The sequence below is a fragment of the Coptis chinensis genome, chromosome 7, assembly GCF_015680905.1.
Source record: "Coptis chinensis isolate HL-2020 chromosome 7, ASM1568090v1, whole genome shotgun sequence".
Taxonomy (NCBI): Eukaryota; Viridiplantae; Streptophyta; class Magnoliopsida; order Ranunculales; family Ranunculaceae; genus Coptis; species Coptis chinensis.
In genome coordinates, this window is record NC_141462.1 from 39,459,203 (window position 1) to 39,482,496 (window position 23,294).

A 23,294-nucleotide genomic window follows, 5' to 3' on the forward strand; every position below is an offset into this window, starting at 1 on the left:
TGAAGGTAGTTCGGATTTCAGAGAACTAGATCAGAGGTTGGTGTGGTATTTCCACTATGCTGAGCACGTTCTTGATATTCCTGAATGAGAATATCACTCCCCACACATGTCATTTCAAGCATTTCCAGTACATATCTGCCAATAAATAGATGTTTATATTCATGTCAGAAGTACTTTGGCAAGATCCCAACGAAAATATAAATGCGAACCGAAGATTCAAACTGGACGTGTTAAAAAAAGAGCTCTCGACAATGTAATGGAGGAATGAATACCAGTGTTTTAATTGATATTATCACAGGCCTCCGCTTCCATTATAGGAAATTTGGTAAAACCGAAAACACAGAATCAACAGCATTGAGTAAAGTTGATGAAAGAATCAGGCTTCTATAAATGAAAACACTGCATAAAGTTGCCACCTCAACCAGTTTTTTCTAGAAAAAAAACAAGCATTCATTCGTTCTCAAACTGTTAACAAGGGGCCTGATCATTACAATATGGCTGATGAATAAGACTCCCTGTATAGTGAATAACCTTGAGAAAACCAAAAAGATTGTATCAGGATAACAATTTCTTCCGCAAGGCAACTAAGACTCCGAGAGTGGTGCAATATTGCCACCTTAACCAGTTGCAAAACAAACTGCATTGCTAAGCAATCTCAGCAACCAACTGAAAATCCATGGTATTAGTTGCTAAAGTTAAAATAAGAATGACCAAGAAATTTGATCAGCTACAACAAAATTATTTGCCTCTAATCCCCTCTATTGATTTACATGTTTTCCACAAGGCAGTTCCTCTGACCCATAGGATTAAGTTTATGGAAAGACATGTAAATAATTTAACCAGTATGTATTCTTTGCTCCAAAAAGAATTTGAACAGTCTTTTTATAATATCTTTTTCTTTGATCAATAGTTAGTCTCAACAACCGGCAAGAATAGGTGAACGCAAGGGGCACAATGAGCAAACACTTCGGCAAAAAGATCTGCAGCACCCCCACTTCACCGGTTTATTAGTTGTAATGATCCGTCACATCTTAATTCAAGAACCTAAAGGAAACGGAAACCATAAGGAGATGGAAATGGAAATGGAAATGGAAATGGAAACAACTTTAACAATTAACTTCAACAATTCCTACAACGAAAAAGGACGAGAAATTACCTGTGTGTTTTCCATCATGGAATTGAGCATTTTTTGATGACTTGAAAGTTTCCAAGAATTCTTTACCCTTCATTAACTCTTGTTTTTGTCTAGATTTATCCCACTTGTGTTCAGCAGCCAGTATCTCAATTATCCTCGGTAATGCTCGGCCAGCAGCATCAGTGTCAAGAAAAGCAAGTCGAGATCTCCTAGCAATGAAGTCAACAGCAGACTCACAGTATTCATTCCTTGCACAATATGCAACTTCTGCCTCCAGGTAAGGGTATCCGTGGGCAAGCCGCTTTCCAAGATTTTCATTCTACAAAAACAAAGAAATTTGAGAACACAAGCTCGACATTACAAACACTCAAATATATTCTGCTCACAGTGAAAAATTTCACAAACAATGAATCCAACATCTCCTAAACTCATCAGTCATCACAGAACTGAGTAAATCATATATGACGAAGATAGCCAGGTATTGGTTTGTTAAACTTTGGGTGTTTCAGTACTTTGTTTCACCACAAGCAGCAGTCGTGAAAACTAACTTCACGTGCATGGAAAGGATGTTCGATATATTTTACCACATTATATACTTCTCTACACTTCACTTCTAAGATCTAAACTAAAAACAGATTCAAAAGGCCTTACTATCAGTAATCAATTTGTTGTTATCAGTAACTGCCACTATCATAGATCAAAAGATAGATAAATAGAACGAGATGGCCTATTGAAGCACAACAAAATCAGCAAATAAAAAACGAGCAAATGTATGTTATGTCAAACCATTACTTGCACCAAAGGTGTATGAAAACCTAATCTGCAGTATGTTGCATCTGATCCTCCAAACACTTCCTATTACACTCCAGCTGTATGCTCCACATGATGAAAGCCCAAAATATCCATGACTTCCGATATATCAGCACCCCACCCCCCTCAAAAGATTCAAATGTATGTCGCTGATACATCGCAACATGCTGGCTTATATATGAATGGCAAATGCAGATTTTGAGGAAGGTGATAAACTAGACAGTTCATATATGTATAAGAAAAAAAAAATCAGGTTCCCAAAATTCCACTTCATAGGTATATTTCGTCCCTGAACATCATGGCATAAGGGTTGATGCTCAACAACTAATTTACCACCCTCTGTTACAGAAATTTCCATGTCCGAAACCATTATAGATGCTAGGTTGATAGACAAGCTTTCTACCATGGTTGTATTTAACTGTAGTTTACTGAATCAGGGAGTGCATAGACTCTACCGGAGATTTTTAGATATCCACTTCACTGGCCAAAACTTCATTTGTTTTCGGGAATTATGACGCTGATGAGTATGCAGATGAACTATTGCATTTTTTACCAACCAGAATGTATTGTTTACTTTATAGCATATATAAAAACTTAGATAGCATTCTACTAAAAGGCTTCAGGCAGTAGTCTGCGCAAGTAATAACATGAATGAAAGCTGAAGGAACACAATTTTCATAAGACATTTCTGATCATGTTTAGTAGGAGACTTTAACATGTGTTCACAAGACATTTCTGTTCATCCAAGAGAGGCTTCTCCATCTTCCAAATTCGTCACCTCAACTAGTCTAAACATCTGGATGCTTCTGCACCTAAAAGGCTAGAACAACTATTGAGATATGGTAACAATAGAAAATGGTCAAGGGCAGATAGATGTTTAGTCAACTCCTATTGATGCCAAACATTTCCATGCGTACACATGGAGTTTCATACTCAAGGAGTCAGATCACACTCCTATCGTTGGATCTTTTATGAGCATAATTAGAAGGAAAACATACTGCAACTCTTGGTGCTTGCACCCTGATTTCTTAGAACACTACCGTGTCTACCTGGACTACTCTTATCCACAGTCACTATTCCTTTATCCTATCCAAATAGTTCAAGCTCATTGCTGTTTTGTCACAAAATCCACAACCTGCGACCATATTTCATTTTCCGGTACTGAAAGAGATGACATTCTTCTTGCATTACGAAATTTGTTGAAGAAGAAGTATAATCAAGAGTTCCCCACAGGATTAAAAAAAAAGGCCTACTATGGATTTATTCTTCAAAGGCGAGGCTACAGTCTCATAGGAAACAGACATTCCTCGGAAGTACTATTTCCCTGATTTCTCCTGACCGATTTCTTACATTTAAATATCATTTAACTTTCTTTTCAATGCGTTTGCAACTTTGCATCAAATAAGAATATAAGCAACTTCTTGTAGTTAATATAAGCCATATAGTTCAAACGTAGAACGCTTGTAAGGTTTGATATCTCTGATATTTAACGAATAGATGATTGCTATATTTAAGAAAATACAATGAAAAAGTGATACAAAGAACAACATCCCATCTAATGTTACTGACACCCTATAAATGTATAATCAATAAACAGCATCCAAAGTTTTCTGTCAGGTGTTTGGAGCAATGTGCAACTATATGATCCATGTTACTTTATAGTGCCTCTAAGTACATTCCCATGTGTAAGTTCAATTTTTTGATTAAGCTATTCTCTAGAAAAAATAATTTTAAACTAAAAAGCTAAAAAAGAAAAAAGAAAACAGGTAGCAAAGTTTCTTTAAAGACTTCTAAAGAAAATAGTTTACGAAAATCCAAACCTGAGCTACGGACGCCACTCGTTCAGCCAATGTACCATATGCATGAGCCAGATGCTTGGCTGCTGTGCTGTCCATTGCACCTGGAACAACCTTTCCACCATATGACTTCTTCATACGTACATATTGTTGAGCAAGCACTGTGAATGATGCTGGGTCCCACCCATCACCACCAACAATTTGCAGGTTGGGAGTCACACAGCCATTAGTTGGGCTCAGCTTTCCAGATTTAACAGCCAAGTCAACTGCATCTTCCGCCATACTGAAATAAAATTTAGTGAGGCCTAGAACATACACTACTGATTAAGTATATTTGTATTTGAAATTAATTCCCCACCAAACATAAGCATCAGGAAACAGGAAACTAGATACTTCAAGATGGGTGTCTTCTTCTGTCAAATACTTTAATTTTTAGGCTAAGTTTGAATACTTTAATTTTTAGGTCTTTTGCCATATCCAGGTATATTCCGAAAGAAGAGAAACCTTGCAAACCCAGTTTAAAAGTCCATTCGTATTTAATAATAAAATCAAAACTAAACCAATTTAATGAAAATTACCTTCGATATGTAGTCCACTTTCCTCCTGTTATCGTGATCAAACCAGGGTAATCTTCACAGAGAACATGGTCTCTAGATATACTCTCTGTGTTTTTAGCATTTGGATCCATGGCTAAAGGGCGAATACCACTCCAAGCAGAAAGAACATCAGTTCTGCGTACCTGAATTTTCATATAATCATATTACTACTGTGAACATAGAAGTATGCTTGTATATCTACATAGCAGCAACAAAATATCTATCACAGTAACCAAAAGACATAATAATACAGAAAGACATTTCTCTAATAGGTACATACAAAAACCAGTATAACAAGAACAAAGTATCATCAACAAAGAAAAAAAGTTCAAGCCTTCAGCAAGAAGCTGTTCATCACTTTGAAAACAAAAAGGTATTTGCGTGACGCTAAAACTCATAGGCCAATAGTAGTTTCAAATTGATGGCCTTCAGCCTAGTAAAATTTAAAACAGTGATCACAGTATTAAAGAGTATCCAAATCATAATTATTACTTGGTGCAAAATTCCAAAGAACTCCCACTCACCACCCCCCCAAACTCACACGCATAGCACCATTCACATTTCCTTTCAGTACACAGACTTAGCTTCCGTCTTATAAGGTATACTTTACATCAGAAGACGAAGAAAACTTATTTTCTATAAACATCAAATCTTATATACAGACATAGGTAGATGTTATAAAACATATTTTCTTTTAGTCTATAGTAGCAAAACACCATTTCATCCCAAAAGATATTAAGTGACCACACAAGTCAAAACTCCTAAGGAGGTTCATTTCGAATCTAAATCCCTTTACAAAAGAACAATTTAACCTTATTAGAAGCTTACGAACGTTGAATTTGGATACTAATATTGACTATCGATTAGGATTTCAGTTATTGAATATTCTTTTAGATTCAGATCCACATATGGGCAGTGTTTATTTTAATTAGCATCTGTTAAAACTCCATTTTTCGAAAATTTATATTCGATTCAAGATATAATTCAGCAAGTGCCACAGTGACAATAATTCACTGAAACTAGTGGAGCTAGCCAGGTCTTGACCGGATAATATGGCACGGAACAAATTCCAATAGACATTTGATGTTTGGGTCATGTATAGAATTGTTGGTATTATTAAGGAGCACTTAAAAAGGCCTTAAGTGGTCTGGTGGTTGAGGCACACTTGAAAGATCCAGGTTCAACTCCTACCAAATGTGATGAATTTACAGATAAGAAAAAGGGTACTATACAGAGCACTTTACACAAAACAATGCTTAAACCAATTCTCAGCAGTTCCACAAAAGAGTGGCTGTCAGATGATTTTTTTAACGAAATCAGAAAAACAAAAACAGGAACTACTGGAAGGTATTTATCATACAGTATGACTGAATATTAACATAGTCTAATTCCTATCAGCCTTCACATATCAGACTAATGTGGTCATTTAAAAATGAAAAAAGAACCTAGCTTCTTTTGCTCCTTTTCGTCTCCTTATTCAGAAAAAGAATTTGCCCCTTTTTTTCTTTGAAAATGAATTTTGCATATACTAATACCAGTTGATATCTACTGTCTCAGATTTTCCAATAAATCAGAAAATATTGGGTGATATTATCTGTTTAGTAGGTCATAGATTAGAAACTTTAACAGATCGAAAACCCGTATCGTGTTAGGCTCTACACCAGCCATCAATTTGGTGACCACCAGGTCTTCAACTGTATTGAACACTTTATTCCTCAAATTAGTGGTTACCACCTGTTCTGGTTACTTACTTCCCCATTAATGGCATACTGCGCCTAAGCCGATATAGCCCAACTAGCGGTGACTGCACAAATTTCCACAAACAAATGACTTCATTGGCTATACTGAACCTTTTAAACTGTACATTTGCATTGAAGAACTACAACCCTGGTGATGTTTGGCTAATGTTGTGCGTGAAAAAACTATAAGAAAATAAGAAGAAAGAAAGAAAGCAAAGAAGAAATTACCACCATTACCCTTACACAAGTCCTTATTCCAACCATCCAGGAAAATGTGTCACACAAAAATGGAAACAAATATACAAATAAAACTCCAAAAGGAAACACAAGTACATAGAATCTTCTCAGTGTGTGTGTTCAAAGAACTAACTCTCAAGTTAAGTTAGGATATCGAGCCTGATTTAATTTCTAAGAAAATTCCAATCTAAAAAATAGGAAAATCGAAAGAGAGTGTTTAACAAGAATTTAAAATTTCATCTTCCTGTCTTATTGTCTTGCTAGAAACCAATATTTTTTTGGAAAACTGGTTTTTCAGTTTCCACATAATCAAACATGCCCAAAAAGAATCACGGTGACAAAAGAATACTTGATCAGAAATACGATATACAATGTAAACTCAAAACTACAATCACCATATCTGTTTTTTTAATAAAGGAGATTTTAGAAGAAACACAAACCTTAACGTTAAGATAATCAGAGATAGCGTCCAATATAAATTGTATCTCATCTTCATGTGGCTCTGGAAGCATTGTTATTGTAGTGTTTGAGTCGGTAGTTCCTGCAACTGTTCTTCCCAACCACGGTAGCATGAAAACAACACGTCCATCCTTAGTCTTGGGAACGATCAAACCCATTCCTTCAGGAGAATAATAATCAGGTAGAACAATGTGTACACCACTACTTGGAAGAATCATGGGTGCTGCATCTTTATCAGCTATTTTCCTCACAGAGTCGCAAAACGGCCCAGCCGCATTCACAATAACTTTGGCATATGCATCAAACTCTTTGCCTGTTGCACTTTGATAGACAGTGAGGATCATAACAGAAAAATGTACATTTTAGTTTCCTAGATAAAGCTCGTCATCTACTACTATTATGCAATGCTAAAGCAAGCGAACGGTTGCAAATGCTTCACCACTCAATAACAATTAGATGCCTGCTATTTTTCTATCTAATTTTACCGCTATTTAAAATTGTATAAAGCATTATTGTTAATGTTTGGTCAATTTATTTTTGAATCTTACATCAATTTATTTTAACCTTAGTAACACAAGAAAAACCTAATCATCATAATTCTAACGCACCCGTGAAGCAATGTTTCAAATAAGACAATAATAGTGTTGTAAGCCGCTTTCTTCCTAACCACTTCCTCTTAGTAGCTAGGGTTGGGAACTTGCGTGGAAAACAAGATAACAAAAATAAACTTTAAGATTCTCAAACCTCAAAATCTAAAACCTTGTTTCTAGACCTCCAATGGTCCCAAACGGGTCTAGGTTCCATACACCTACATGTGGGTTGGTTCTCCCACCTAATATGGTCCTCAACAATGATCCTAACACCTAATACATAATTTTTAATTGGCATAAATAATTAGATAGGAAAATATCGGTTGTTACAAAGTACCAACTTAATGCTTGAAATATAAAACATGAACATCTCATTACTAATTACCATATAAAGTATTTTTATGTATGAAATAAATACAGAGCACATATTTCCATCTAGCGTAGTAGGTCAATTGAGTAAATATTTGGATATAGTTGTAACATTAACTAAAATTAAGAAAGAATTATAGAGATTTTTTTTAATCAATCTTTTAAGAAATTGAAGAAAAAAACGAACAATAGAAATCAAACTGGTATCTCGAATGTGATACTAGTCACCAATAAGTAACTCAGAGAAGGATAGACAATAAGACAATCTCATTCAGCTTCTAACAAGTCAACTAATAATGTGTGCTCGCAGTACCTGACAGATTGTCTCGGATACGGGCACCAACGATCCGTTTGCTATCATCATCCTTAAGAAAGGAGATAACCTCTGCATGATTAAGAATTGATGCACCAGCTAATGCAGCAGTGCACGCAAGTCCAACATTAAGTCGAGAATCATTCATCTGTCCGTCATAGTATACCACTGTACCTTTCAAGCTTCTATCCCCTCCCTTCTTTGCAAGAGTAGGAAAAAGTTCAACAGACTCTTCTGCAGAATAGTAACGAGACAAATGCAGAAGCCGCGGCCCTGCGACCAGGTCGTACATTTTCAACCCCATCCAGTAGTACACTACATCAAACCAGTTGAAACATGGTGTCATGCATGGCAAGGCATGGCATAAGTGGGGAGCATTCTGGATAACCTGTTTGCGCTCCTCAAGCGCATGGAAAACCAACTTCAGTTGCCCATAGTCAAAATTAAAGACAGCTTTCTCCAAGTAGCGAACACCTAAGAAAAGAGGCAAGTACAGACAATTAATTGAGTAATGATTAAGGGGAAATAATCTTTATTGTGATTTACAATAGTACAAGCTGATTAGATGGAACAGTTATTCTGAACTTCAAAGTATTGGCAGCTAGATTGATACTTTTACTGTCATGAAGTGCTGACCACCCAAGGTAAATTTTCAGTGGCACTAAAAACAACTTAGTCGGCCAATTTAAGAAAATGACAAAATAGTGAACAGGTTGACATCTATGAACCAAATCACATACAAAACAAAAACCAAAACCAAAACCAAAAAAAAAAAGAAAGAAAAAGAAGCAGAACTAACAGTAGCTCCACAACATAGTGTTGTTACTGTTTCAGCTGTTCTTAACGTTCATTAAAGTGTGTTCAATAGCTTGAGATCAAGCTCCATCAAGAAGACAGAAAGACTAATGCTCTTTGGTCTCCCAGATGAACCATAGAGAAATGGCTACATACAGATACCAGTGCCAATATCAATACGAGGAATAGGGATTCGACACTTCTTCTCGTATATGTTGAGAATATATAGATACATGTATCATATCAAGTATGTTGATACTACAATTATTTTTAGTGATTATACTCATATCCAACTAAATATAACATTCCTACACCAAAGTTTTATGTATTTCCCTTTGTCGCATCATACATTTAAGTATCAACATCTACAAGAAACATGAAAATATTATCGAGAACAAGGAACTTATTGTAAACACAAGGATAAGTGAACATCGAAGGCCAATATTGGCCTAAAAATCCACCTTGTACCATGTCCCTAATCATAACACAAGGATAGTAATAAGTTGCGAATAAAAGGTTAAAAAAACACTAATCAATTAAATGATTTATTTGTGATTGGTCTCATATCGCACCCAGTATATAATTTGCAACAAAAATGTCATTGCACTACATAAGTTTAAGTAAACTAGTCTCAATTTGAATTTCCTCATCCATTTACTTAAACTAATCTCCTGCCACTTAATGGAGAAAGTAGCACTCAACTCCAACAAATCCAATGCCTATAAACCTTAATTCCCATATTACCAATGCAATACGAAAATGCCCTTTCCTCCTAAACAACATTAACATCTAAACAAATATACAAATAATGAGAAACAATATAAAAACAAACCTCCATGAATCAATTTGGTGGACCTAGAAGAAGTCCCAGAAGAAAAATCTTCTCTTTCAACCAAACCAACATTCAAACCTCTAGTAACAGCATCAAGAGCAACACCAGAACCAGTAGCACCACCACCAATAACAAGAACATCAAGTGGATTAGTTTTACTTGATCCTATTAACCCAGATACTTGTACTTGTCTAGATGGAACACTTGCATTGAAATCACTTATCTTTTTCCTATAACTCTCTAAAAAACTACTCCCTGTGTCGTTGTAAGAAAAAGTTGGGTTGGTTTTAATGATTGCGTATGCACCGTAAGATACTGTTGCTGCCAGGACTATTTTGCCAAACCCCTTTAAACGGGACGTTGTTGCCATTGTTAGTTATCAAGGGAGGAATCAGATGAAGAAAAAGGCGAGGGTGTCTCTTTTTTGTTTTGTTTAATGTTTTTTATTTACGTTCTGAGATTTTGTGACGTGGAGCGGTAGAAGCCGAAATATTAAAATACCAATTTTGTTCGTAGTCTATTTGATATTTCTTTTTTGGGGTGACGTTTAGGGATAGGAAATCTTGGACTTATTTTTTTTGCATTAGGAGAAAACCGACTGACTCTCTCTCTACTTTGATTCCTTTGTGGAACACGGAAGTTAGCTGGTACTCAAAATAGGAAAAGCAAGAATTAAAGACGAAGTACAAGACTACTATGTAAAAAGTTCTTTTTTTGCTATTTATTATTTAATTTACAATTTGCTTTGATGACTCATTGACCTATTTTTAGGTTCTGATCTTTCAATACCTAGGAGATGAAAAAGCAAGCAGAGACTAAATCAGTCTTACTATGCAACAACCTAACAAATTTGGTTTGAAGGTCTATGTGATCATAAACTCGATGACAATACTTCGGGATTGCATCAATTCAATGTCTAACGGCAATTGATAGGACATAGTGATGATCAATCAGCAACTGAAGTGAGCAAGAAAAAACAGAAGAAAATATTATGATGCCATATCATATATTTATTTAGTGTAAGAATGTTTTTTTTTTCTTTTCATGCAGATATGGCTAGATCAATTAGAGACGCTCCACCGGCTCATTATACCTTCAAAATTCAGTCATTTTCTTCACTTTTGAAGCATTCAAGCGACAAGTACGAGTCAAATGTTTTCGAATCTGGAGGCTACAAATGGTAAATCTTTTATTAATGATTAGTTTGTATATCACCGTTATTATTCAATCTTTAAAAAACATATGTATGTAAGGAGGATATGGCAAACCTAGCTATATAGATGTATGTGTGTTTAGTTTAGGTGAATGCTCTCTTTCCAGATTTTCTCTACTATCAGTTGGGATTTGGGAATCATTTTTAGAATTTTCACTGCAATATGACTGACCATGTTGCACTGGGAAAGGCCATCTCGCACTTGGATTGCCAAAAGTCTTGTGCACCTGGGAAAATCAATGTTGCACCAGAAAATTATAGTGCAAACATCACTGAAAACCACTGTTGCTATCTAGTTATGTGCAGGGTGATATTAGAATCATACATGAATTCCTGTAAGGGAAACACCAAATTTAGATTATAAATACTCATGATATCGGTGTTTGTAGGAAATTGTTGCTCTACCCAAGAGGAGATGAGAGCGTGAATGCGAAAGATCACATTTCTCTCTATCTGGTTATAGCTGAGACGGACTCACTCCCTTCTGGTTGGGAGGTTAATGCCACCTGTAGGGGAGTGATATTCTCTATCCAGCACGCGCATAACATGGTGGAAATGACACATCGACCTGTGGATCCAGGTCGCATCCATGAGCTAATAGAACGATACAGACAGGTCGCAGTGTCACACGAACTACGCTAGGAAAGTGACTCAGATACCCCTTCCAGAAGCAATCATAACTAAAGGTGTACTTGCACATATCTTGGCGTCGACCACTTTGTCCGCGACGCAAAGCTACTTATCTGAGACTAACACCCCACATCATTACAGCAGACCTATGAGGACAGTTCTCACATGTTACCCTGATCTCCACCCCTCGTTTGGGATATCCTTTACACGTGATGGGCAAGGATACACTCTCAATATCTATAAATACCTCTCCTATGAACTACGCCAGACCTGATTCTGCTCTCCCCCAAAAAACCCAAGAGCAAGATACGTAGGCAGTTCGCTCTCAAGACGAACTCGGTCCATCCAATAACCTATTCCAGTCCCCCATTGACTGTTTGTAAGGGAAACCTAAACCACACCTTTACATTGTCGCCGTCTGTGGTCTCGATTACTTGAGAAACCAAACCACTTCCAAACAAATCAGTAACCAAAACTCTCAAGCCCACGAAGCATGGCAAGCTTCGAAGCTCAACTCCACATGCTAGCAGGACAATTAGGCATAGTAAACGAATAAATAGCTCAGCTCAGGCAGGAAAACGTCACACTACGAGCACAAGTGGATACACAGAACCCACTAGGTGCCACCGCTGAGGACGACGTCATCAACGTCAGCCAACAGATCAACGAGCTGAGCTAAAGTCTCGACAAAAATGCGGTAAAGAAAGACTCCACCCTGATAGTGCAAAAGATGCTGAAAACCTACCGCGCATCTCCATTTGCTGCTGAGCTACTCCACAAGATTTCTCTTCCAGATTTCGTCCAACCACGGTTCCCAATGTACGATGGCCGTACATGCCCAGGCCAGCATATAGCTCGGTATGTTCAAAGTCTAGCACTCTACAGTGCACCAGAGTTCGACCACTTTCATTGCAGACTATTTCCCGCTAGTCTAAAAGATGGCCCACTCGACTGGTTCTTCTCCCTCGAGGCCGACTCGATAAAGAACTTCGAACAGCTCACCGACCTGTTCGCAAGCCAATACGTCCATAACAGACGTAAGAAGGGCGATCTCAATTCACTCTTTCAGCTTACACTCGGCAAGGAGGAAACCTTCCGCTCCTTCTTAAGTCAGTTCAAAACCGAACTGCTAGACATGGATAGTGGCCTCAAAGAGTCATTCGCCGCGGTGGCTTTCACAAACGCTTGCGCGACCACGCACATCAAGGCTCACTTCGCGGTCGCTCCCGAAGAACAGCCGAAACGTTGGCGAAGTATGCGCTCGAGTCGATAGGTACATGTCACACCCCGAATTTCGATAAATCAGATAATAATAATGATATCCGACTCCTCGATATCCGAGATGTGACAACAACCTCACAACCCAATCTATATCATAACCCTAATGAATAATAACCCATGCGGAAAAACTAAACAATAAAGTACTCAAAACAATCCACTCATCATTAAGAAAATTTGTGATAAAAAATTAAGTTACAAACTTCTTCACTTAAGAATTCGGAAAAAAATGAATTAAACATATGTCCCCAACAAATTCCACTACATCTCTGAGGAAAAATGAAACGACATCTTATTAAAAATAAATGCTAACATCAATCACGAGCAGCACGCCACCTTCTCGAACATCGGCTAACCCCGTCGGTGATCGACTATGTTCATATAAGAACACACCCGATTAGCAAACATGCAAATCGGGTTGACATTATAAAAACCATTTATGAGTACATACAAAACCATTTACATAATTTTCATTCTTTACATGGCGGTAGTTCCTCCATCGAGGCCTAAGCTTAAGGTAGTTAGTTCCTTCATAAAGGCACCTTAACTTTTAACTAAGAGTAAATAACTTATGTCGACCTAGTACTTACCTTTATGCATGCTCTATCACGAGTGGGTCCTCTGCAAGAATAATTAGTTTAACCCACTCTCCGCAAGCAATTAGTAATAATCATAACAAAAATGAAACTTAACTTGAAAGTCTTAAATCAATAACCACACCTGAGGAAAATATCATGGCAGTAACGTTTATCAAGTGTCCCTAGTAACCCATCGTCTCTATGTTTTACCTAGTTTTCCTGGCTACCACAATCGCTACCCAACGCCGAACATGTACATCCACATACCTCCCCTTACATAATGTACCACTCTGTGCGTAACTACCCTGAGCGGGATGCCGCACACCAGGTAACCCTCATACGAAAGCCATTATGTAAGTAATGCCACTATTCGGCATAAAAGTAACGCGCATCTCGTTCGAAAGTTTTGCGAAGGAGATAATCAAGCCACTATTCGGCTACGATTGCCCAACACATGGGTCAATCAACATCTCATATATATACACCCTATACAGGGGCCAATCATATCACATACGCCCACACAGGGCAAATCACATGAGTTGTGGTAGCTAGGTTCTAGGATTTTCGTTACGTAATTTATTCAAACGTATATATCTATGCATCTTAAAATTTCTCTATCTTCACGTGTCAAAATTTACACAAGATCGACGTCAAATCTATATTAGATACTGACAAACAAGTTTATACAAGTGTCACCCACATCCTATCATCGGATTGGTCCATAATATCAATCTATAACATTTTTAGAAAAAGTCAACGGGTCAACAGTCAACCCAACAGTCGACGGTCCTAACCGGTGGTCATTCCACCCGGTCCTCACCCAAACCCATATTTAAAAAGAGTTCAAACCTTGGTCCTAAGCGACTAGCTAAACTGACCCGGTTTAACCCGGCCCATAAACTGATCTGGCCCAACTTGAAAATTTCAAAACTAAATAGTTCTCATGCGACCCACTTAAAATTTTAGGGACCAGCCCACCTAAACAAGTTAACCTGGCCCAAAACAAAGGACTAAAAAGAATTGGCCTAATAACAAACTGATGTGGTCCGGCCCAAAGTATCCCCACTCAAATGAAACCCAACTATCAGGAGCAGTGGCCGATCCCCTCATCTTCTCCAGCACTTCAACCCAATTTCCGGCCACCCAAAAGTCTTCACACACCACCCAACACTAACCAACCGAAATTGGTTAGGATGAAAAACCCCAAAGCTTTAATTCACCAAACAACCCCCGATTTCCAGTTAGAAAAATCACTTCCAAATTCTTAGATCCGACAGCCATTAGTGTTCTTGGAGCTTTCAAACCCCCACAAACTCCCCACTACCACCATACATCAAACCACCAACCCTCAATACAACAAAACAGGTCAAACACGAAAAATAAATACAAAAAATCAAATTCATCAGTATCACAGTAATGGCAGAAATGGCGTTTTTACAGAGGAGGAGGTTAGGGGCTCGCGCCTCCCTTTACCACCACCTAATGGTGTTAACAGTACTAACAATCTACTAAGTTTTAAACATTCACAAGTAATGATAGTCTTTGAAGAGAAAAAAAATAGAAAAATGAACGATGAACAGAACATGGTTTTGGGAAGGTACAGTTAAGTGTGTCTATATACGGGAAAAACAGAAAATAAACTACTCACGTCCTGTGTTATCGACAATAGAAAATATCGAAGAAAAAATGAGAGAACCAATCCTAGCTAGCTCTCGAAATCCGCGTTCTTCTCCGTTTTCAGCTTGTGTGTGTTGTTTGTGGTTTTTCAGAAAAAACTAGTTTCTCCAGAGACACCCTATATTCTCCTTAACTTCCAAATTACTAAATATTCTTATATCCTAACTATGGAAATATTATTTCTATTAAAAGTATTATATATATATTATGTTACTTAGGTTAATATCTTGTTTCCTTTTTATTTAAAGCTTTCCAAAAATTAAAGATAAACTACCCACATTCAAAATTCAAATACTAGTTTCCTATATTAACATTATACGAAATTACTATTTGGTATTCTACATGCTAGCACGTTGACCAGAAAATACAGTCAAATATAGAAAATATTAAATATTGTTACGCAGATAATGTAAATATAAAATAGGGGTCTTATAGTACATCAAGTTACAAGAAGGTTTGAAAAATCGGAAACAAGATGAAGAGGAAGTAGAAGAAGGAGAAGTTTACGAGGTATCATCATCCTCTAAAAAACGATCCCGACAACAAGAGCAGCCCTCCAAACTCAAAGCGAGCAATGACCGATAATTTGCCGTACTCACTAGATCTCTTAGTTACATACTAGAGAAGATCAAACGAGCTGCCTACTACCGACCGGAGATCAGACAACCGGCAGATCGCCCCGACCAACCCTACTACGCCTTCCACCGAGCTAGGTGCCATGAGACCAACATATGCTGGGGGCTCAAGTATTACTTGCAGGATCTCATAGAAGCCGGACACATCAAGCAATACACCAAGATACCCGACGGCGACCTGCGCCACAAGCTCATGGCCCGCAGAGTATGAAGCAGATCCCCCCCTCGACGTAGCGATCAGAGGACCCAAGGTCGCTCTCACAGCAGAGGACGTTCCCGGGACCGCTCTCGTCAAGATCGTCGCCAACCGTCAACAGGTCGCGAGTACGACAGAACCATTCACATGATCACACTTCAGGATGATTCCATCTCAACATCTCGAGAAAAGAGAAGGCGCGTTGGCGCCCTTCATGAAGTTTACAACTTTTCTTCGCAGGCCGCACCCGCACCACGCAGTTCAGGACGCAGGTCAGGAGATATCACCTTCTCAGAGGCCGACCTCAACAAGGTTTGCCTCCCGCATAACGACGCACTCGTGGTCCACGTCAAAATCAGTGACTGGACCGTCAAGTGAGTTTTGATAGATCCGGGCAGCTCCTGCGATATTTTGTTCTACCATACGATCAAAGAGATGAACCTGCCAAAATCGGTCTTCATAGACCCAATCGCACCCCTCTTTGGATTCAATGGCTCCAGGGCCGACCCAATAGGAGACATCATACTCCCAGTCTCAGTGGGTGCCCGAGAAGACAAGGTCAGCTTCAACACGCGTTTCAGCGTCCTCGATACCAAGTCGTCCTACAACGCTATTCTAGGATGACGATGGATCCATCAACTGCAAGCAGTGCCGTCCACTTTGCATCAAGTGATCCATTTTCCGCCCCAGGGAATCTTTGGAGCTTCTGAACAACCACTTCAGGCGTATCATTGTAACCAGATCATCGCAGCGAACAGGACCACTGAATCTCCCATAAACGTCAGAAACGAGCCCACCAGCTATACAATGGCCAAAGACTTGGTGGCCGAGGTCAGAACCACCGCACCAAAGCAGAACGCTGGGGGCTCTAACAAGAACTTCCTCTCACCAGCCCAGATCCCGACCTCCGCTAAGGCAGCAGTTGTCACATTGTCACAAATCCTTGAGGTCGCCCGGTGAAGATAAGCCCGCCTGACCGCCCGATCTGACCCGTCTTCTTTGCCCAAACCATTCCGACTTACGTTTGTCCGCGGCCACGCCAAGTCAAGCCGACTCTGTTGTCGTAACCACAGAAGACGCTACAGCCACTCACCAGACCAGCACAACATCTACAAAGTGTAATCCTCCAGAGAGCACTCAAATAGCACAAGGCTCAGCACCGACCAAAGAAAGGCAGCAAGTGAATCTGGGAACAAAAGACGACCCTAAACTCGTCTATGTCGGGGCTAACCTCGACCCCACACTTAAAGCCCATCTTGTAAACTTTTTGTCCATGAATAAAGATGTGTTCGCTTGGTCGTATATCGATGTACTTGGTATAGATCCTAGTGTTGCATGCCATAGGTTAAGCGTCAACCCTGGTGCCAAACCAGTTCGACAACGGCCCAGAAGATTGTTATTACGTTTTCAAAAAGCAGTGAACGACGAGGTCGACAAACTCAAACAAGTCGGTTTCATACGGAAGGTTGATTACCCAGATTGGGTAGTAAACATCGTGGCAGTTCCGAAGAAAAACGGTACAATCTGCCTGTGCATCGACTTCACCAACGTCAACCAAGAAACACCTAAAGACAGCTTCCCACTACCTAGAATCGATCGACTAGTCGACCAGACTTGTGGGCACGAGCTGTTATCATTCATGGATGCATACAGTGGGTACAACCAAATACCACTCGCTGAGGAAGATCAGGAGAAGACCTCATTCATCATTGAGCAAGGAATTTATTGCTACAACGTTCTCCCGTTCGGACTCAAGAACGCCGGGGCGACTTATCAACGACTGGTAACTGACATGTTCCAGGACATGTTAGGCGACACCATGGAGGTCTACATAGACGACATGGTCGTCAAAAGCAAAAAAGTAGGTGACCACCTCACTCACCTTGAGCAAGCGTTCTCCAGATTACGCCGAACCGGAATGAAGATGAACCCAGAGAAATGCCTCTTTGGAGCATCCTCCGAAAAATTCTTAGGGTATCAAGTCTCACAGTGAGGTATCGAAGCAAATCTAGACCAAATTCGGGCGTTCTTAGACATGCCCGACCCACAAACAAAGAAACAGATACAAAAACTGTCAGGCATGGTCGCTGCACTCAACCGATTTATATTGAGAGCGTCAGACAAGTGCTGACCATTCCTACAGATCCTAAAAAAAGGCGAGCAGTTCTCATGGAACGATCAATGTCACCAAGCATTCTCCACTCTCAAGGAATACCTCACAACGCCTCCCGTCTTAGCCAAACTAACAAACGGAGAAACACTGGGGCTCTATCTGGCAGTATCAGATTTCACCATCAGTTCGGTTATCTTCAAAGAGGAAAACAATTTAGAAAAGTCGATCTACTTCACAAGTAAGACGCTAACTCCAGCCGAGAATAATTATTCCCACGTTGAAAGAGCAGTGCTTGCCTTATTATACTCCGCAAGAAAATTCAGACCTTACTTCCAAGCTCATCCAATCAGAGTACTTAGCGACCTTCCATTGAAGCGGATCCTTCACAAAGAGAATAAGACTACTAGGATGGCGATATGGGCTGAAGAGCTGGGTGAGCACCACATGGACTTCGTCCCCCGCACGTCGTAGAAGGGCTAGGTCGTCGCAGATTTCCTAGCAGATTTTCCAGTCGACGACCCCAATTAGGAGCCAGAAGCAGAGGTCGCACCCACAAAAGCAAACATAAAAACAGTCTGGTCCCTCTACGTTGATGGTTCCAAAGAACCCCGGGGCGATGGTATCGAATCGTTTTAGTATCCCCCGAGGGAGCTATGATAGAAAAGGCAGTTCGCATAGACTTTGCAACCTCCAATAACGAAGCGGAGTACGAGGCATTGATAATGGGGTTACGTGCGGCAATCCAACTCGGTGTAAAGGAGCTCCAAATCTTTAGTGACTCGCAACTGGTTGTTCACCAGATCGCAAAAGAGTACACTACCAACGAAGGTAACCTTTCCAAATACCTTTAAGTTGTTAATAATTTACTTCCTTCTTTCAGCAGAGCTACAGTACACCATTTTTTGCGTGACGAGAACCGTCACGCAGATAGCTTAGCGTACCTAGCCACTCAAACACCGAACTGTGCCCCTAGACAACTGACCATTGAAGTGGTCGATCGACCAGCTTACCAAGCGGACCATGTATTAGCAATCAGTGACCTGTGCCCACTCTCTGGAGATCAGATGAGTCAAACATGGATGTAGCCTATTATACAATACATCCAGCATGGTAAACTCCCAGATGAGCGTGCCAGGGCCAGGAAGATTCCGCACTAGGCACATAGCTATTGTTTGGTAAATGACAGGTTGTTTCGCAAATCTGCTAGGGGACCTCATCTGAGATGCATCAGTCCAGAGCAAGGTCAGTTAATTTTCGCTGAGATTCATGAAGGAAAGTGTGGAAACCATGCTGGAGGTCGCTCATTGGCCCATAAAGCGATCTCCCAAGGGTACTTCTAGCCCTGTATGCAGATCGATGCCAAAACGTATGTCCTCAAGTGTGTCAAATGTCAAACATTTGGGCACAACATCATTCAGCCAAGCGACAAGTACGAGTCAAATGTTTTCGAATCTGGAGGCTACAAATGGTAAATCTTTTATTAATGATTAGTTTGTATATCACCGTTATTATTCAATCTTTAAAAAACATATGTATGTAAGGAGGATATGGCAAACCTAGCTATATAGATGTATGTGTGTTTAGTTTAGGTGAATGCTCTCTTTCCAGATTTTCTCTACTATCAGTTGGGATTTGGGAATCATTTTTAGAATTTTCACTGCAATATGACTGACCATGTTGCACTGGGAAAGGCCATCTCGCACTTGGATTGCCATAAGTCTTGTGCAACTGGGAAAATCAATGTTGCACCAGAAAATTATAGTGCAAACATCACTGAAAACCACTGTTGCTAACTAGTTATGTGCAGGGTGATATTAGAATCATACATGAATTCCTATAAGGGAAACACCAAATTTAGATTATAAATACTCATGATATCGGTGTTTGTAGGAAATTGTTGCTCTACCCAAGAGGAGATGAGAGCGTGAATGCGAAAGATCACATTTCTCTCTATCTGGTTATAGCTGAGACGGACTCACTCCCTTCTGGTTGGGAGGTTAATGCCACCTTCAAGCTTATTTTGTTTGATCAAATCAAAGACAAGTACTTAGCAGTTGAAGGTAACTATATTCTATTCTTTTCCTTCAATGGCAAATTTGCATGCAATGTTTTGCATTATACCAAGCACAACGTATGATTCATATCATGTGCTAGTAACTATGAAACTTCAGGAATATTTACGATTCTAATTTGATGATTAGACAATGGGCGAATGGCTAGACGCTTTCATGTGCGGAAGACAGAGTGGGGCTTCTCCCAGTTGGTACCACTCGTGACTTTTAATGACCCTTCTAATGGGTACCTTGTGAACAATACTTGCGTGTTTGGAGCGGAGATCTTCGTTCGTAACAATACTGGCAAAGGTGAATGTTTGTCAATGATAGACACTGCAGTTACCTATTATCATACATGGAAGATTGAGAGGTTCTCAAAGTTAGGTCCGGAATGTCTTTTCTCTGAATTGTTCTCAGCTGGAAATCACAAATGGTAAATATAATACGATTAACTTCAATAATTCAGTTTCAACTAATTGTATTCTGATAGACTTTGGTTTGTTTGTGTTAGCAAAATCAAGCTTTATCCCAAGGGGCGCCCAAGAATAAGTATATTTCCTTATATCTAGTGTTCAATGATTTGGCATCTCCATCGCGTAACAGAGTATATGCAAAGTACACATTACGAGTGAGGGACAACTCTTTTGGCAAACACGACGAACAAGAAGGTCAAGTTGAAATAAACTTTTTTTAATAATTAAATTGTGTTTAATTAGTTAGTCTGTGTTAATTGAAGCATCTTCTTAAAAAATTTTGATACTCGCGACTCGCGAGTACTGATATATAGGTTTGTTCTGTTTTGCAGGAACCGCTTGGTTTGCTCATGGACGGGATTTCTTGGCGAAGGATACTATCATCATTGAGGCAGAGGTTAGTGTCCTCGGCTCAGTTAAAAGTTTTAAGTGAAGCTACTTCGTAGTTGTTTTACATCTCTTTTGTTCAGGTCGTCGGTATGGTGTGATACTTCTATCATTAAAGTACTCTTATTGTATATCTAGTTATGGTAGTTAAAGTCCAAATCCGTTAGGGCATCTCCAATGGAGAGTGGAAAAATCCACCTCCACATAGGCTCCACATAGGCGCCATTAGGATTATACACTCTAGATAAATCCCAAATACATAAAGTGTATATTTACTATTTGTGGCTATTCCAATGGTAGGTGGAGGCAAATGTGTAAAAATAGATAGCAACAGACTTAAACTGTCACAGCCCATTCAAAATAATGTAAAATAACGGATTTGGTCCGTCGCAAAAGCTTAAAACAAATACAAACATCATTCAAAGCAACATCCGTGTTTTTAAGTTTAATTTATCACTGAGCGACGGACTTAGACCGTCGCAAACAGAAAAATAAAGCTTCAAACGTGTGTTGAAGTGACGTCTGAGTTTTTAAGTTAAACAGACGTTATTTTAAGTGACGTCCGGGCTTTTTATTAACTAATAGCGAGAAGGGGAATTCCCCACCCTCTCTATTAGCTAATACACTATTACCTATGGTATAGCACCCCCATTGGAGAGAATTTTTTGATATTTGGGGTGTAAAATTTCCTCTCTATACGGTTTACACCCCCCATTGGAGATGCCCTTATGGGGTTAAAACTCACAAATCTTTTGTTAACTAATTTAAGGACTTATGTTTGCTGGGGATTTGGTTTGTTTTGAGGAATAGTATTAAAATTATATTCATGGTTAGAAAAATGGATTTGTACAAATCCATTGAGATATGAATGAGTAATTTATCTCCCAAATTACCCCACTTGAGATGAAATGAATTTATCTTGAAACAGTACCTAAAGTGAGAAAAACCTTTTCAAAAGGGTGCACTGGTTCGAAATAGTACATCATGTCGAAAAGGTATGACCTTTCAAAATAGGCACTGGTTTGAAACAGTGTTTTATGCTAAAATGGTGTGTCCTTTCGAAACATGTGACTTTTCAAAGAGGTGCTTACTTTTTCCCAAGAGCCACTGTGTTGTTTCGAAGAGGCACCACTCACCTATAAATAATGGATGAATTTGGATAGAAAAACACACCAGATCACACAGAGTTCTAATATTTCTCTTCTCCCCTTGTTCTTAGTAAAATACTATGTTGTGTTTGTTGATTTTGTAGAATTGAAGTATTAGCTTTGTATAGAAGGAAATCTGTTCCATCTTGGGAGACAGTATCCCATTAACCTTCCAGCACCGTGAGGGGGAAAATCTGTCTTAAGGACATATTGTATCTATACTAGGCTCGGATTTAACTAAGAAGTACAAGATACGTACAAGACAAAATATTTGTATAGTTTGGTAATTGGTAAAGAGTAAGTACAATTAAGTTGTATATTCCTAACATTCATGTAGTTGAACCAGTTGGATGGAAGACAGTTGAGGCCTTGTAGTTGTATTTATGCATAGCTAGCTATCAAAAACTTCGTCCAAGATGTTCTAGTAGATAGATATTTGGAAAATAGATATATCATCTAGAGCTCTGGAGTGATGTATGTACGAGATTAGGACATACGTAGCACCAAATAAGAAAGGGTAAATTCTTGAATCGGACGTTGACTTAAAGAGTAGGACAAAATAGTCCGTTGAATGTGTCAGAGAAGATTTATTCCACTTCCGGACGTGGCCCCCAGTTGATGATAGTATGAAATACCCCTAATATCCTTCCACAATATTTATATATGAAGATATTGTATCTCATATGTACGACATTATGTAGTGTTGTAACATTCGTATTTGGATAACATGAAAATACACGTTTAACTGAACTAAATATGATCATAGTAAGACATTGTAGCTCACTTGTACGACATGATATGCGTGGTGCTGTTAAATTTGTATTTGGATAACCTGAAAATACATGTTTAATATGGTTTTCATCCCTATTGCCACTACTGTTTTAGGTCTTTTTCCAATAATCCAGTACTCATGATAAGTGTTCAAAAGTAATGATTTATATCCCCAATTATGTGTATGTTAGTCTCTATTTTATATTTAAATATTCTAATATAATGCAATTTGAGTTTTTGCAGGTCAAAGAACCTAAATGTAAAATATACATGGAGGGAAAAGAAGTCAAACAAGTCAAAAAGGAGTCATTGAGAATTACAGCTAAAGGCCTAGGGCAAAAATGTTATATTTGTCTCCATAAGTGTCAAGCATAATGTGACTCTAAAAGAGGATCATAATTGAGTTAGAAGAGTCTTAAATCTTATCTCAAAGTCTTAATTTCAAATTCATAGGAAAAGGAGATCAACAT

The 23,294-nt window shown here is 38.9% G+C and overlaps 2 protein-coding genes across 3 annotated transcripts; one reads left to right on the top strand and one right to left on the bottom strand.

Moving 5' to 3' along the window:
- Positions 1-354: 354 nt before the first annotated feature.
- SDP6 (FAD-dependent oxidoreductase family protein) lies at positions 355-10,364 on the bottom strand. Its single transcript, XM_086572053.1, has 7 exons — positions 9,672-10,364; positions 8,045-8,518; positions 6,754-7,085; positions 4,320-4,480; positions 3,766-4,024; positions 1,157-1,454; positions 355-1,044 (listed from the first exon to the last, which is right to left on the bottom strand). Exons 1-7 carry the CDS (start codon positions 10,039-10,041, stop codon positions 1,037-1,039), a joined length of 1,902 nt encoding a protein of 633 aa, XP_086428179.1. The 5' UTR covers positions 10,042-10,364; the 3' UTR covers positions 355-1,036.
- LOC147487486 (ubiquitin C-terminal hydrolase 12-like) lies at positions 10,221-23,294 on the top strand. Of its 2 annotated transcripts, XM_086572054.1 has the most exons (7): positions 10,221-10,633; positions 10,722-10,851; positions 19,882-20,051; positions 20,193-20,478; positions 20,557-20,713; positions 20,851-20,915; positions 23,068-23,294. In XM_086572054.1, exons 2-5 carry the CDS (start codon positions 10,724-10,726, stop codon positions 20,612-20,614), a joined length of 642 nt encoding a protein of 213 aa, XP_086428180.1. In that variant the 5' UTR covers positions 10,221-10,633; positions 10,722-10,723; the 3' UTR covers positions 20,615-20,713; positions 20,851-20,915; positions 23,068-23,294. The 2 variants fall into 2 exon arrangements, with proteins under 2 accessions (XP_086428180.1, XP_086428181.1); XM_086572055.1 differs by lacking the exons at positions 10,221-10,633; positions 10,722-10,851 and adding an exon at positions 19,199-19,459.

Excerpts from the sequence above, each read along its gene's own strand:
- LOC147487486 (XM_086572054.1), top strand. The coding sequence starts at position 10,724 with ATGGCTAGATCAATTAGAGACGCTCCACCGGCTCATTATACCTTCAAA. Across the intron at positions 10,852-19,881 it reads GAATCTGGAGGCTACAAATG|GAAATTGTTGCTCTACCCAA; the intron begins GTAAATCTTTTA and ends CGGTGTTTGTAG. Across the intron at positions 20,052-20,192 it reads CAAGTACTTAGCAGTTGAAG|ACAATGGGCGAATGGCTAGA; the intron begins GTAACTATATTC and ends TTTGATGATTAG.
- SDP6 (XM_086572053.1), bottom strand. The coding sequence starts at position 10,041 with ATGGCAACAACGTCCCGTTTAAAGGGGTTTGGCAAAATAGTCCTGGCA. Across the intron at positions 4,025-4,319 it reads AAGTGGACTACATATCGAAG|TATGGCGGAAGATGCAGTTG; the intron begins GTAATTTTCATT and ends ATTTTATTTCAG. Across the intron at positions 1,455-3,765 it reads GAGTGGCGTCCGTAGCTCAG|AATGAAAATCTTGGAAAGCG; the intron begins GTTTGGATTTTC and ends TTGTTTTTGTAG.